The sequence below is a fragment of the Micropterus salmoides genome, unplaced genomic scaffold (genome assembly GCF_014851395.1).
Source record: "Micropterus salmoides isolate LMB-PRFRI ecotype aquatic unplaced genomic scaffold, ASM1485139v1 Ms_hic_scaffold_12, whole genome shotgun sequence".
Classification (NCBI taxonomy): Eukaryota; Metazoa; Chordata; class Actinopteri; order Centrarchiformes; family Centrarchidae; genus Micropterus; species Micropterus salmoides.
In genome coordinates, this window is record NW_024040263.1 from 19,322,355 (window position 1) to 19,338,179 (window position 15,825).

Genomic DNA, 15,825 nt, shown 5'->3' on the forward strand with positions numbered 1-15,825 from the left:
TGTCATCAAGCAGCAGGACTGTCATATATGTTGCAAAATGTTGTGAAATATCTGACAATCACTATTGTGAAAAACAGTCTTTAACAGTGCAACAAAGCACCACAGAGCGGCCTAAGAATGTATCTCCTGTGTCTATAATAAGCATGTGAGCTCTTGGTTTCTCTCAAAAGACTCAGTAATTCCCCTCATTCAGATGTAGTAGTACCAAAACATGCCTATCATTGGTGATGCATAACAGTAGGCATAGGAGGATTTGTCTTTCTTTACTTCTGGACCTTCGTTGACAGGTGGGAAAACCTGCTGTTATTGTGATTATGTTAAACAGTGTAGTGGGACACCGGCGCCGTCCGAGCTACTTGATCCTCATCACCACGATACAAAAAACATTGCTACATTACTTACATTCTCCCTCTGACTGTCTCGCTCCCACACTGAAACTGAAAACACAGACTCGGGGGTGGGGGGGTGGCAGTGTATGTGAGTGTGTGTATGTGTTTGCGTGTTCATACAGTAGACACGCTGAGTGGTCTACCAGACATACACACTGGGGTAGTCAGACTGCAGAAACAGTAGCAGGAAAAGAGTGAGGGGGAGGAAAGTGTGGCCCTTAAAGTCTAACCTGCCTTCCTGCTTCGATTGGGTTTTAAAAAATACACCACTGAAGAGTGAAAAGCCTCTTTTTTATTCAGGCAAAAACCAGTTAATATTTACAGCTTTACCTGGCAACAGTGATAGATCAGTGGATGTTCTTAGATGTTGCGCACTGGACTTTACGGAGAATCACACAAAAACATTTAAGCCGAGTATATGGGCATAAAACTATTTTTTCTTATTCTGATATCAATCTGATACAAAAAAAATTGTAATCCAAAACTAACTGGGATGCTATTATAGCATCCCAGTTAGTTTTGGATTACAATTTTTTTGTCAGTTTAGTTTTGAAAAAAATTGTTTCAGTTGTTTTACTTTTTACAGAACTGGTTTTAGTGTTCATTAACATTAATCTACTAAAGTTAAAGGCAACACAACACAGTCTAAAACAAAAAAGAAGAAATTAATAGCATTCTTGGCCACATCAACGGCGTATTTAGTTGATAAGCATACAGTATCTATCAACACTATATAAGGGCACAATAGTGATAAAAGTGATATTTTTATGCATTCTATTTTTTTTAGTGAATAAAACCACAATTAATTTATTACTTTTTCTCGGGGTCCCTCAAATACCCTTACAGACTCCCCACGGTCCCTAAACAAACTTTAACAAGCACTGCACTGTGATGTGGGACTGAAACAGGATATGTGTGTATATGTGTGTATATGTGTGTATATGTGTATATGTGTGTATGTGTGTGTGTGTGTGTGTGTGTGTGTGTGTGTGTGTGTGTGTGTACACATTACAAGTTGAGAACAGATAAAGAAAAAAATCTAATACACCAAGCTGGAGCCACACCAGCAGAGTCGTCTGTCAGCTGTCTGGACTAGATCCGGGGGTGAGTGAGGGAGAGGAAGGAAGAGAGAAATGACAGAGAGATGAGGACGTCCTGTTCAAGAAAGAGAACAAACGACTGAAGAGAAAAAATACATGATACAGAGACACATCATGAGAGGCTGCAGTGGAGAGGTAGAGAGTTCATGCAGTGAATGGAAGAGCGGTAGGCAGGATGCAGTAAAACACAAGAGCAACACTGCAGAAAATAAAAATCACATTTGTAGACCAATTACCTGCCTTTTCACATGTTCCAAATTAAATTTTTAAGACTCAAGTTTTCACCTTCCCTCATAATTCTCAAAGGCTGTCAGAAATATTAAGCTCTAGGCATATGAAAAGAAAAGGTGATATTTCCCGTCGATATTCTGCAGGAAAATCCTCCTGAAGCACATGGAAAGTTTAATGTATTCTGCATATTGAAGACCACCTCCACTCCAGTCAGAGGCTGTTATGTAATAGTGAGGTGTTCAGTCTTTCCATTTTCCTGCTCAGAAGTATGCCGATGCCACCAAGTTCAAAAGTAATTTGAAAAGCAGATAAAAGGATTGACTGAAACAACCAAAGTCTAAGTTGTACAAAGCTATCTAGAGAAAGTGCATAGGTTATATTGTGATGTAGTACACAAAAAACCCAATGCAGAACAATATAAATACATGCCATTCACACACACCATTGTACAGGATAATTTTTATTAAACTGACCCATTTGTTGCAATGAAGTCACACGTTTTCCCTGAGCCCAGCTTTCAAGCAAATATCCTTCGCACAAAAGGTTTAATTCCAGTAGAAAGCATGTAAGCTCCCCGTGTGTTACGTGGTAAAACGCAGGTCATGAGTGGAGAACAGTAAAGCTGAGTTATGAGACTGGCAGCGCCCTGTGAGATTTCATTACTAAGTCACAGACTCCTCATATGCCAAATTTCTCCTAAAACACAGTACTGTGTTGAGATATACAGACAGTGCGTGAAAATGCTAAGCCAGCTTAGTTTTGTCATTTTTAACAGTAGTGTTTCAAAACAAATCATTACAGAACGATCAGATTACAAGTAGCATCCATCTTCAGTTAATAGAGAGTTCTCCAGCTGCACACAGCTGACATGTTTCCAGAGCATTGCTCCTTTGTGTCTGCTTTGTTTTGGTTGTGTTAAATATGTTAAACCTAATAGGAATATTCACAAGTCAACTGAAAACAAATCAATGAAAAGAAAGAGTATAATACAAAAACACCAGAGACCCGGGGTTCCCCCAGAGCATGAAATATGAGCATGGAAGAAAAAGTGAGATTACTATAAACTGTGTAGAGCTCTGTATTCCCTTTTCACCCACATTAAGGAAATATATCCCGGTAAATCGGCATCAGCGAGGCCAGAATCCAAAACAAAAATACATTCTAAGAGCTTGATTTCATAGGGGCATTTGAATATGAATGGGGTAAGAAAAGGGGGAAAAGGGGCTGCAATAATAAAATGTTTGTTTGTTATGTAGATCCAATTCATTTTCAGGGACTGACTGGAGAGTGCCAGCATTAGGTTAAAGGCGCAAGTAGATATAGGCAAACATTTTATAATAAATTCACTTTTTTTTTAATTAAAAAAAAACAAAAAACCTTTTCAGTGAATTTAGGGATTTAGTGGATTTAGGTTAGCATACTCTCCAACATGTAGTTTTCCTAGTGTTAACTCGACAACTACGTTGTGTTAATCAGTAGGGATGGGTCATGATCTTTGAAGAATGTTCGGATTGACTATCGAATGGTCTTTCTGCACGAAACGCCCGCCCCTATTAATCAGAGATGAGACAGCCTTTTGTGTGCCATCATCACAGTGACCAGACACCTGTACCTGAGCTACTGCTGTCCAGGTGAGCCACTGGTTAGACAAATACTGCCCTGACTCTGGCTCAGTATCTACAGATTAATGGAAAAGGAAGAAAAATAGGTCAGTCAGTACTGCTGGAGCATGAGGTCATGTTAACTATTCTGCATTAAATTATTATGCAGACAAGGTCAGATGCTGGCTTTGAGTCTCAAAACAAAAGTTGCCCTAACCATAAACAAATACAAGCATTGTCTCATAGACTCTCCACGTTCCTTTAATTTAAAAGTGTAACATTAGCAGTTGATGAAAATCGCTCGACTTGGCAAGATAACCCTATTTGTAATCATACAGCGGAGTGGACATCTAGTTTCTACAGAAAGTATTTCTGTCCTAAGGGTTCACACACACACACACACACACACACTCAGATGTCATTGTATTTTCAGCATAATTTTTATGATTATCATGAAAACAAGGCTGATAAATCAAGATTAAAGTGACAAATGTTTTACTGTCCTATTTTGTTATTTAGAAACAGCGGGTCCCTCTTAAAAACATGAACAACAGGCCACGTGTCTTTTGTATTTTCAATTTTAAAAGTTTTTGCTTATTTTGGGGAGTTAAAATGTCACAAGTGCTCTCAAGTTCTGCTTTGTGTTGACTCATGAGGTGATATTAAGACAAGTTAAGCTATATGTTACGTATACATTTGTTGCTTGGCATTACCACATGTGAAGTGAAGATCTTTCATGTTTTGACTACAAATTAAGCAAAATCATTGTCTATTCTGCTGCATCTGAAAACAATGTCCACTGTATTTTCCTTTTAGATATACTGATAGAAAGAATAAATACAGCTGGAACAGCTGCATCATAAAGTGAATATAAACGTTTCCATATGATGACAAGAGCCACGTTAACACTGAATGAGTGTAGAACCTGTGGGTGGGTGTGTGGTCAATTGATCAAGTTATGCTAGAGATGCAGACTAAACAGAGCTGGAGGAAGTTTGGGTATATAGAGTGCTGCATTACAAAACCTAACCACAACACAGTGACCCCAAATGCTAGAGGCAAGATCGAGCAGACATTCAGACACACACGGATACAGGAGCATCATCTCTTTCCTGGCAGGGGCAGTGCATACAGACTAATCTATAGTACTGAATATTTACACTAGAGGAAATTTCAGTACGATGTTCATGGCCAAACTATGCATTTTACACACTATGCATCTGATAAACTAAGTTTACACTTTTTCAAAGAGTGTAGCACTGACATTTGCCACAATTGGCTGCACAAAAGGAGTCTTTGGTGTGCCAAACTTCTCACTACTGTTAGATTTACTACCCAGTGATGTAACTATTACAGGACAGTCCTGTATTTTGTCCCTTAGTTCAAGATCACTTATTGTTGCAACTAGATTGCAACACAGTACCAAGAATATAGACAGCCTTGGTGTCCATTTCTCTCATTTGAAATTAACTGCCATTACATTTAACGAGATCCCAAATGTCCACTTCAATTTTAAAGAGGTGGTATTATGCTTATTTTCAGGTTAAAAATCTTAATTAGGGGTTGTACCAGAACAGGTTTACATTTTTCCTCATACTGCACATTGCTGCAGCTCCTCTTTTCACCCTATGTGTTGTACGCTCCGCTCTTGAGCTACAGAGTGATGCATCTTACTTATATAAAATCTTTGCTGGGAGTTGCACATGCGCAGTTCGCAGGTAAGGACTACTAGCCAATCAGAAGCAGAGAAGGGCGGGTCGTAAGAAACAAGGTACATCCAAATCAAAGCCGCTTCAGACTGCGACCGTAAACGAGCAGATGGTATAAGTTGCAAGTCCACAATATCATTGTTCCACATCTTACCATAAATCACTACAAAAATCACCATATTTCAACTCAAATGTTACATAAAAATTGGCCAAACAATTTCAACGTTTGTTTAGTAGCTTTCACATCAGGTGTAACATTAGCATTATAGCTATAACTTTAGCTGTGTTAGCCAACGTTTACAACAACTCCACACTTGAACAGTCTGTGAAGTTACATTACCGTGTTTATTTTAAATATAATTCACAACCAATAAAGCATACTTACAGGTTGTGATTGTGAATTTCCAGTTGCATCGTCTTTTAGGACTAAACGTTAAACTGTTGCCGGTGTTCTGACGATCTATGCTGCCTTGCCGAAAAATGCTACCATAACGCAAATCAATAGACTCGACTCTACTCGGCCCTGCTCCGTTTTGCGTTGCAGATAGTACCCAGAGATAGTACGTAGCTTGTTGTCATAGTGACGCCACACACAATTGCCGCGTCGTAATGTTCAATGCGACACACACACCAGCGATCCACACAGCTTTCTCTTTTTTACATTAAAACGTTTCAACATTCCTCAGAATGTAAAGACAGATAAGAGGTATGAAAACCTTCCAGCTGTGTTTTCCTCTGCCGTTGTTGCTGCAGCGGTCTGTGTGACGGGCGGCTGGCTGGCCGGCCTCACATGCTTCTCCCGTGGGTTGGCACAGGCTTCCCCCGCAGCCACTTGCGGAGCTCCTCCACTCCGAAAATATTCAAGCACATTTTCGTTCCGCCATCACTTCTCGGAAAACTGTCAATAAAATCTACACAGCTGATTTCTCACCTCAAAACTTCTCAGAAGTGGATTTAGTGGTGAAATTCCATACGAAAACTGTAAAATATAAAACTTTCTGTTGCTGGCCTCTGTCTGGCGCACGCAATGATGATGCAGTGAATAGTGACGATTCTCTCTGACCAATCAGCAGTCTGTCGTGTTTTCATTTTCATTTTAGTATCCCTCAGCTCGCTTGGAACCTCGATGGAGGTGAGGTGATACAAAAAAAAGTACCTGGAGGCAGGTACAACATTTCTACAATGTAAAACCAAACAAAGGCGAGTCGAGCCAAAGGGCCTCCGCTCAGACTAGCTTGGTTTGAGGGCGTGCCTGACCCCGCTAGCCGCTTGGCAAGCTTTATGACGCGTTTTGTGACGTCACAAGTAAAGGAAGTGAAGGGCTGGACTACAAACGAGCTGTTTTCAAGTGGTTCAGAGCAGAGCTTTCTGTGGGAGATGGGAACTCCCTTTGGGCTGGACTTTGGGCTTTTTCACTTTGCAAACCTGTTACATACACAAAAAAAGATATATAACTCAATAAAGGAGAGGGGAAAAGCCAAAAAGCATAATACCACCTCTTTAATAAATCACTAGTTACATTTGTTGGTTTTTAATGCATGTTGTTGAGAATGCAACGTGGGTTTGTTTGGGTCAATGACAACACAGCGGAAGACAACGCTGCAGAAATTTTTCAGTCACTCTGAAGTCCGGTCATATTTTAGTTTTCTAATTTATGGTTTCTTATAGTGAACACAGGGTGAGTTAACTTTTAGCTTTGGTTTGTCTCTCTGACTTGCTAACAGCGTGTAAACTGAAGCTCTCAGTGTTGCTGCTCTAGTAGAAACGCTACACGTTGTTCTGTTGCTGTGTGCGTCGGCAGAGTCAACCAACCAGCATCTCTAGAAACACTACAGACTCCTCTGTATTTATGTCAGTTTTTGGGCTCATTGCAGTTACTATGCCTGTCTTCTAAAGACTTATTTGTTTTCATGTAATTGTCCAAGGGATCATTGTATTACCTATATAATATAAAATCTTGATAATGCGCACTTAGATGATTTTCATATGTTTACAAAAGGTATTTGCTGTTATTTTATTTTTCATGCAAACAAAATGGCAATTGTATTTGTAGTTTTCAATATAAAACTTGTTGAAATGGTTTCAGTGTGTCTATCAGTACATTTTAATATTTTTTGGCACATTTTTACAGTACCGTGATAATACTGATAACCATGATAATTTTGGTCACTATAATCGTGATTTGAAAGTTTCATCCCTAATTACTATTCCTTAACACATCAAGGCTGACACTGAAAAGCTCTGCAAGAAGAGGCCACCTCCTTCAACCCTGAGGTAAAAGCTCGTTCCAATTAATCCAACAGTAGTTGCTAAGGTATTTTAAACCCGCGTGGGAGTACCAGTGGTATGATGAAATGGCCAACTTGAAAATTACAGGGCTGTTTTTGATGAAAGCTCTTACAAATAATATAAAATTCATAAGCCTACAGCAGTCTTTTGTAAGACGTGGTCATTGCACAGCAGAAACATGCTTTTCTCCATCATCACTGGCTGTTTCCTAAAGTGATTTTTAACGCAATTTTCTCTGCAGCTTTAATCTGGACAATCAAGCTGCAACATGAATACTCCGTGTTGAGTGTCTATCTCTACTTTCAGACAACAGTTTATACTTTCTCTGCAGGAGTTAGGAACCACCTCCTGACAACCTCTACATTTCAGCTGTGTGCAAGTCATTCAAGATCTAGCCGACATGCACCCAGAAGACTAACTTTGGCTTCAGATCTTTAGGTAGTCAGAAGGTTGGCGAGCTTAAGAAATTAACATTCAGTGCTTCACATGGAAAAGGGCAACAAGATAAGGAGAGGAGGGTACGTTGGCACAACGAATACGAGAGGACTTTAACAGGGGAGTAAATATGTTAACTGGAGGAGCGATGACAGGAGATATAAGAAAAAGCACCAACATGAGATGAGCTGATGGAAGGAGAGATGACGACAGAAGGGCTGACAGCAGCAGTGGGGGACTGCCCCATATGGGCTGCTCTCTTGTCTTGGCAGATCAAGTGTACAAGATCTGAGCTGAAGCACATAAACATACAACCACACATGCTACCAAGCAAGAATGTACCATACACACAGAGTCCAAGTTGAAAACACATCCATTCTCTCTCACTCATACACGTCTGTGCGTGCATACACACTCGGCTCCCTTCACAAGACTCAGAGTAACACATTGTGCACAGTGACTGACAGGCTCAGAAAAAAAACAAGGAGCCAGGTCAAAGAGGAAGTGTTTGATTCCAGAAAGTAAGTAGTATGGAAATGACAACGTAGGTTTGAGCACTTCATACTTCTGCACCTGCTGGGTTAAAAAAGCACAAGCACTGCACATCAGACTTCAAAAGAGCAGTGGACTGCAAAGGGGAATTGCTCACTGACCTCCAAAAACAACACAGCTTTTTCATATATGGAGGTGCATAGTGAACAGCTATGGCTTACTTATCAGACTGACTGTCTGGGTAGCTCAGGCAAGCTTCAAGGCAATTTTTCACCCCATATTTCTCAATATGTGTGGGGTAGCACAATACATTTGATGAAAATCTGAACAGCCCTAGTATTTTAGTGGCAATTTCAGCAGGAATCAGGAATTTTGAGCAGTGCCCGTTAATTACCTCATAACTGGGTCAAACTGCACTTATTCCTGGAACACTGCCTGTTCCTAAATTAAGCTGGTTTCAGGGATACATAAAACAGAGCAACGCCGCAACACGTCACTGTATGACTCGCGTACAATGTGAGCTGATGAATCATAATCACTAACTATGGTCCACATTTCAACTGTCAAAACTCTGAATTGTTTAAAGGGGGAGGGCGGCATTTGGAAATTAAACACCTTATATGTAACAAAATAAATTACACCACTAGCACATGCATAGTCTCATAGTCAAGTCCCCACGATACAGGCAGCTCACAATGTGATTATCACTATGTAATCAGCTTTCATTCAAATCGTAAGGGGAGGCCAGCAAGACTGGCAGGCACAAGTTAATCTATTGTAGAAGAGGATGAAGTAGTGAGTCAGAGATGTTAGGATCCTAAATTGTGAACAACACACAAATGAGTATGTATAAGACACCTGTCAGATTCAGGTAAACACAGAACTGTTCTCTCATTTGCTGCTTTATTATATTCAAGCAAATAATCCAGTAAATAATTACTACTTAACATAAATACTCTTCGAGTAATCTTTTATCATACATTTTTAAAATTCTAAACTTGTGTAATGTGAACAAAGCTCATCCATAATGTATTATTCAATCCCATGTGGGCATCATAATTTAAAACAGTTGGTTTCTCACTGCCACCATAGTGCTCTTTGAAATATTTATTCCTTATATTTTAGGACGAGAGCCCTAATTTAGCTCACCATTGCGTGCCGATAGTACATCCTGTGGAAGCTCAACTGTGTGTATGACTGCATCTGTGTGCACGTGCGCGTGAAAGTGTGTGTTTGTCTTCTGTTTTGAAAACACAAACATTGCGCTTGCACATACAAACAAGCTGACACACACAGCATTACTTTCTGAGAGCTGACAGTGAATGCTGAGACAGTGGTCCCTGATAACTTCCCTAAAATGCACTCTGCCCCAGTCCTAATGCCAAGACAGTGACGGAGGCAGGATCCTTATCTAAATCACCAGTTTCCCTTCAGCACACACATAAGGTTCAGCACCATCTTCTACACACACACACACACACACACACACACACACATGACAGTAGATGAAAAATGCACATGTGGATTTCCTTGCTTTCCTTAGTGTCACGCATGCCAACTGGAAGCTAATGGATGAAATGGATTACAGACAGATTCCCCTTCTCACAGAGACAGCATCACCATAGTGTAGCCAAGAGGACATATTTGAAAAGGGATGAGGGATGGATTCATCCCCTCGTACATCTCATAGGATTCACCCATTAGAAACTCCAAATTCCATCCAGTGAAGGAAAGTGATGGAAAACACCCTGTTCTTGTTCAGTTTCAGTAAATTATGCACCAGCTCTCATTGTACAGGATACAGCGGGGGGGGGGGGGGGGGGGATAACAGCTCTCAAGACCCAAGATTGCTGTCAACACGACAGCACACTGCCTACCAGCAAACCCAAACAAGGAAATTTTTATTAATTTAAGCATCAAAGAGCAGCTGTCCCAGATAAATGTTCTAGACATACGGAGGGGGTCCAAAAATGGCTTTGTGAGAAACTGGAAGGTGGCATTTGAATGCAGCGTGGGATGATTAAGCTGGGGATGACTCCGGTCAAAATCCAGCAGTGTGTTGTAAACCCACCCTGTGCAAAATCTAATCCACTGCTGTGACGAGAGGTAATCCCAGTGAGGGTGGCAAACTATAACAGCACACCGACTCACAGCCAGGACAAAAACTATCTTTATTTTGACAAAGTAAGCGCAGACTTCTGGCTGCGAAATGCAAAGACATAAAGCAAAAGCCTCTGCAAGGGTAACTTGTTCAAGTTGGAAACAGAGTGTTCTTGGTGACAGCACAGTGTAATCACTGTGCCTTGGCAGTGCACAGACCTTCTGCACAGACCTGTAGCCACATAAAGACAACAGAGTAAGTTGGAGGTTAAGCACAGCAATTTACTAAAGAGGTACTAGCAAACCAGAAAAAAAAGACTGAATTTGAAATTCATAATTATTTAAGTTAATTTGAATTAAAATGGAATTCTGAAGCATAGATTGATACAGAGCCACTGTTTTACTGGGACTGGCTCTCGCTTAGAGAGAATGTATGGCCAAGAAATAGCAATGAGGCTGCATATACAGGTGCTGGTCATATAATTAGAATATCATCAGAAAGTTGATTTATTTCAGTAATTCCATTCAAAAAGTGAAACTTGGATTTTATATTCATTCATTACACACAGACTGATATATTCCAAATGTTTATTTCATTTAATTGTGATGATTAAAACTGACAACTACCGAAAATCCCAAATTCAGTATCTCCTAAAATTAGAATATTACTTCAGCTCTTCTGCAGACTCTGTTGGGTCTGGCGTATCGCATCTTCCTCTTCACAATACCCCATAGATTTTCTATAGGGTTAAGGTCAGGCGAGTTTGCTGGCCAATTAAGAACAGGGATACCATGGTCCTTAAACCAGGTACTGGTAGCTTTGGCACTGTGTGCAGGTGCCAAGTCCTGTTGGAAAATGAAATCTGCATCTCCATAAAGTTGGTCAGCAGCAGGAAGCATGAAGTGCTGTAAAAATTCCTGGTAGACGGCTGCGTTGACCTTGGACCTCAGAAAACACAGTGGACCAACACCAGCAGTTGACATGGCACCCCAAACCATCACTGACTGTGGAAACTTTACACTGGACTTCAAGCAACATGCCTCTCCTCTCTTCCCCCAGACTCTGGGACCTTGATTTCCAAAGGAAATGCAAAATTTACTTTCATCAGAGAACATAACTTTGGACCACTCAGCAGCAGTCCAGTCCTTTTTGTCTTTAGCCCAGGCGAGGCGCTTCTGAAGCTGTGTCTTGTTCAAGAATGGCTTGACACAAGGAATGCAACAGCTGAAACCCATGTCTTGCATACGTCTGTGCGTGGTGGTTCTTGAAGCACTGACTCCAGGTGCAGTCCACTCTTTGTGAATCTCCCCCACATTTTTGAATGGGTTTTGTTTCACAATCCTCTCCAGGGTGCGGTTATTCCTATTGCTTGTACACTTTTTTCCTACATCTTTTCCTTCCCTTCGCCTCTCTATTAATGTGCTTGGACACAGAGCTCTGTGAACAGCCAGCCTCTTTAGCAATGACCTTTTGTGTCTTGCCCTCCTTGTGCAAGGTGTCAGTGGTCGTCTTTTGGACAGCTGTCAAGTCAGCAGTCTTCCCCATGATTGTGTAGCCTACAGAACTAGACTGAGAGACCATTTAAAGGCCTTTGCAGGTGTTTTGAGTTAATTAGCTGATTAGAGTGTGGCACCAGGTGTCTTCAATATTGAACCTTTTCACAATATTCTAATTTTCTGATTTTGTGGTTTACATTAGTTGTCAGTTATAATCATCAAAATTAAAAGCAATGAACACTTGACATATATCAGTCTGTGTGGAATGAATGTATACATTATACAAGTTTCACTTTTTGAATGGAATTACTGAAATAAATCAATTTTGATGATATTCTAATAATATGACCAGCACCTGTTATAGAAGCATTTAAACAGTACTTTAACAAGTCACCAACCAGTATAATGCGGCATTCCGACTAACCGCGAATTTCACACAAAGGAAGAAGGCGATTTTAACGCGTTAACGTGAATAAACACAACTCGCCATTACTACAGCTGTATGAAACCAAAGTAAACACTTTGCTGTGATTAAATAGCAATAAATGGATTAAACTGATGTTATAGCTTTTATAAACTACAACATGATGCAGATTTGTTAAACATATGAATTCATGCTTTGTCAAGTCTGTCAGCAAGACAGCAGGACAACATCTTCTAAAATGTTTGTTTTCTGAATGGAGTTTGGATCGATCAGTGCTATGCTATGCTAACTTGGTCACAGTAAAGTACAATAATAGCTGGAATAAAGTTACAGACATGTTTTCTGAACTCACCAGGTAGTTCAACCTCCTCGCTTTCTTTTCTCCAAGTAATGTCTGGTTTTTATATAAATATGAAGTCGTAGTCCCACAGAGCTAATGACGCTGCAACAACACTGGAACCGGATGTGCATGGAAGCTAGCCGCTGAGAGGCTCCAGTGAAGATAAATCAATGTTGTAATCCCAAAAACTAAAGTAAAAAGCTAATTTAATAAAAGCAGTTTACTCCGAGCTCCTCCTGCGAGTAAACGGCGTAGTTGTCAGAGCAGAATCCAGACCGACTACAGGTGTTTCTTTGTCCAATGGTTGCAGCGCTGCTCCCTGCTCCTCTCCCCCAAGTTTAGCAGCTCTCAGCCGGCCAGCAGATTTTCAATTGCCCGCTCTGCCCTGTGTAACACTAAAATCTGTGACCTATCAGATTCTGTGACTACACCCAAACGACAATGTTTTCCTAACCATAACCAAGTACTTTGGGGGCCTAAACCCAACCAAACTGCAACCACTTCACATAGTCAACAAAGCCTCTGGCGCTTAACTTGCCATTTGGGTCACAGAATCTGATAGGTCACACATTTTGGTGTCACACCGGCTCTCGCCACACATCGCTCTGAAGCCATCGGTGATGTACGGACAATCTCAACACTGATAGGCTATTGTGACTCAGCGCCATGCGACTTTCTTGCTTGAGCTGAAAATATTCAACTCACGCGAATTCCTTCGCATTGCCTTTGCGTCATCAACCCCGCCCCCTTTGCGTCACTTTGCGCCGCCCAACAGGAAATCGCGGCTCTACGCGTCTTTGCGTCGACTTTGTATGTAAACTAACCGCTCCAAACGCTCGCTTCGCTTTTGGTCTGAAAGCACCTTATTAGGTCATCATATCATCCATCATACAGAAATTCAAGATGAAACCCAATAGGTTTGGGGAAATAGTCCATAAGCCTATTCAAACTGCTTTACAAATAAAATGTTCTAGGAACATAAAACCCAAAGACAACAATAGTTCAAAATCCGTTAACTTCCTAAGACCCAAAAGTTTGGTTTACCCAATTATAGTCACCTCTGACAGGGAAAAAATGCAAAAACTATTAAAGAGACCACAGAGCAGACTAAGTAAAACTGGACTTCAGCAGGTATGCAATGTTTGGTCTAAATGCACACGGTTTCAGACACATAAATCAAGTGTGGACACGACTGGCTAAACACGTGTAAAGCTTAAATGAATCCACAAATCTAAGCAGACTTAGCATCACTGTGTGAGCAGCAATTCTGGTCACATTCCATATAAAGCCCAATTTCTTTCTCCCCTCACACACACAGTTTTCTTTACCCTTTCTCTTCAGTGAAGGACAGACAGAGGATGTGTCTATGACCGGGAAAGGCTCACATTTCCTTCCTGAGGTTTCACATTCCTGGGATTCTGTATGAAGACCAGTGCAGCCCATTTAAAACCATTTCCCCAGATGGAAGGAGGGAATAAGGAGACCCAGGGCAGGTGAGAAGAAAGGATAGCTGGGCAGGTTTTTGAACTTCAAAGGATTTTGACACTTCCTACGTTATACTGCCCGCTGAAAGTCTTAAAACAAGAACAGTGATCTATCACCAAACACAGGTCTCATCACAATGAGACAATCTTAGGTTCTCTGTTCTTTCCTTCAGTTGAGCCATGTATCTTCTGAACACCATCAGTTATCATTTGATGTGGCTACCACATTTGATGTGGCTACACATCACAAGATGATGGGGTTGAAAATATGTATGCTGCATAAATCCATCCATGCAGGTTAACCATAAAGTGCTACAAATTCTTCAGAGCAAACCAAAACACGTTTGCCTTCGTACAAAATTCATATACAGCCAAATTGTGTGTACCACATACTGCGGTGGTATCTCTCTTCTAGGTTGTTGCACTGACGTTATTCTTCTTCACAGACCAATCGAAAAAGCTATTTAAATGTGTATCTCTATATATGAAGGTCGTTGGAAATCGCACAACGTCTGATAAGATGTCGGCTGTAATTTATGATTCTACATCCTCTAAAGTGCAAGTATGAAGCCACTGACACAATGTCCTTTACCTCCTGAAATATACATGAATGCAAAGAAGAGAAGTCCTAAGGATTGATGTTTAGTTGTAGTCCTGTTTTAATGACGACACGACACAACACTTAAATTAACGTATCAGCAAAGACTTGCAGATATTCATCTTAAGCATTTATGTAAGCTAACCTTTGGGAGAAACCCATTAGTAAGCAGCCAAAAGTATCGTTAGCGAGCAAGGGTAACAACATAAACAGCGTTATTGCCACAGCTAACGTTAATGTTTGCTAACTAGGCAGCCTCATTGACTGTCTTGTAACGTTAATGCTGGTTACTGCGTTGGCTTGAGGTACATTCAGGTACAATTACAGCAATTAAATGCAATAAAAACAATTACAAATAAGCTACAATACGAGCTGAACAGTTGTATAATCACACATGCCAGTGTCCAGCGTTACCGTCAGCAGACGTTATTTAGCCTGGCTAGCAGGCTAACTTGCTAACGTTCCGAGAGGCGCAGGAGGGGGTTTAAATTCGCTTACCTGTCAACCGCAGCTTTACTGGGCCATTTCTCCTAACTCCTTGGCTAGACATTCCCCTTTGTGTTCCAGCTTGATGAAAATTCACAAAAAAATGTCTTTATTCATGTGTCGGCGTGTGAGTTTTTCAAAAAGGTATCACCCAAAACAATTCCTCTGCTAGCTTGGGGTTAGCTTGTGGTGTCACCATAGCAAATCACGCTGACTGTGTATGCAACATCATGGCATCATAATCACATTGCTGGAATAACTCACTTCAGACCTGATTCCGTAAAAAAATGACTGCAAATAGCAACATCCCCAAATGCGTTTCACGCCTCGAGTATTGAAACCAATAATGTGAACAGTTTGCCCTCCATCCGGACAGGCGTCTGCTCTGCTCTGCTGCCCGTGCTGCTTTCACTGGAGTTGGCCGTGATGATGGTAAAGACAGCGCTACAGCACCAGGGCGAAAACACAAAACCACATCCGGTACAATCTTTCACAATAAAACAAAGAGCGAATCAAACAGTGATCGGGTTTATTTGCGACCTGTTCGTGACTCCTACTTAATCACCTATGTTACCTTTCACCTAACGTTTGTTTAGAATGTATATATATTTAAAAAGACATAGATTTATAAGACACAAGGCGCACATCAC

At 40.8% G+C, this 15,825-nt stretch overlaps 1 protein-coding gene across 4 annotated transcripts in view; it reads right to left on the reverse strand.

The window, feature by feature from the left end:
• The window catches only part of LOC119899331 (E3 ubiquitin-protein ligase SMURF2-like), a 75,281-nt gene extending 59,684 nt beyond the window's left edge, over nt 1–15,597 (reverse strand). For 3 of the 4 annotated variants that reach the window (XM_038713862.1, XM_038713861.1, XM_038713859.1), the window contains exon 1: nt 15,188–15,597. In XM_038713862.1, the coding sequence (XP_038569790.1) occupies nt 15,188–15,239 (52 nt within the window). In that variant the 5' untranslated portion in view covers nt 15,240–15,597. The remainder of the gene's footprint in view (nt 1–15,187) is intronic. The other variant, XM_038713860.1, reaches the window with a different exon arrangement.
• Nucleotides 15,598–15,825: the final 228 nt, after the last annotated feature.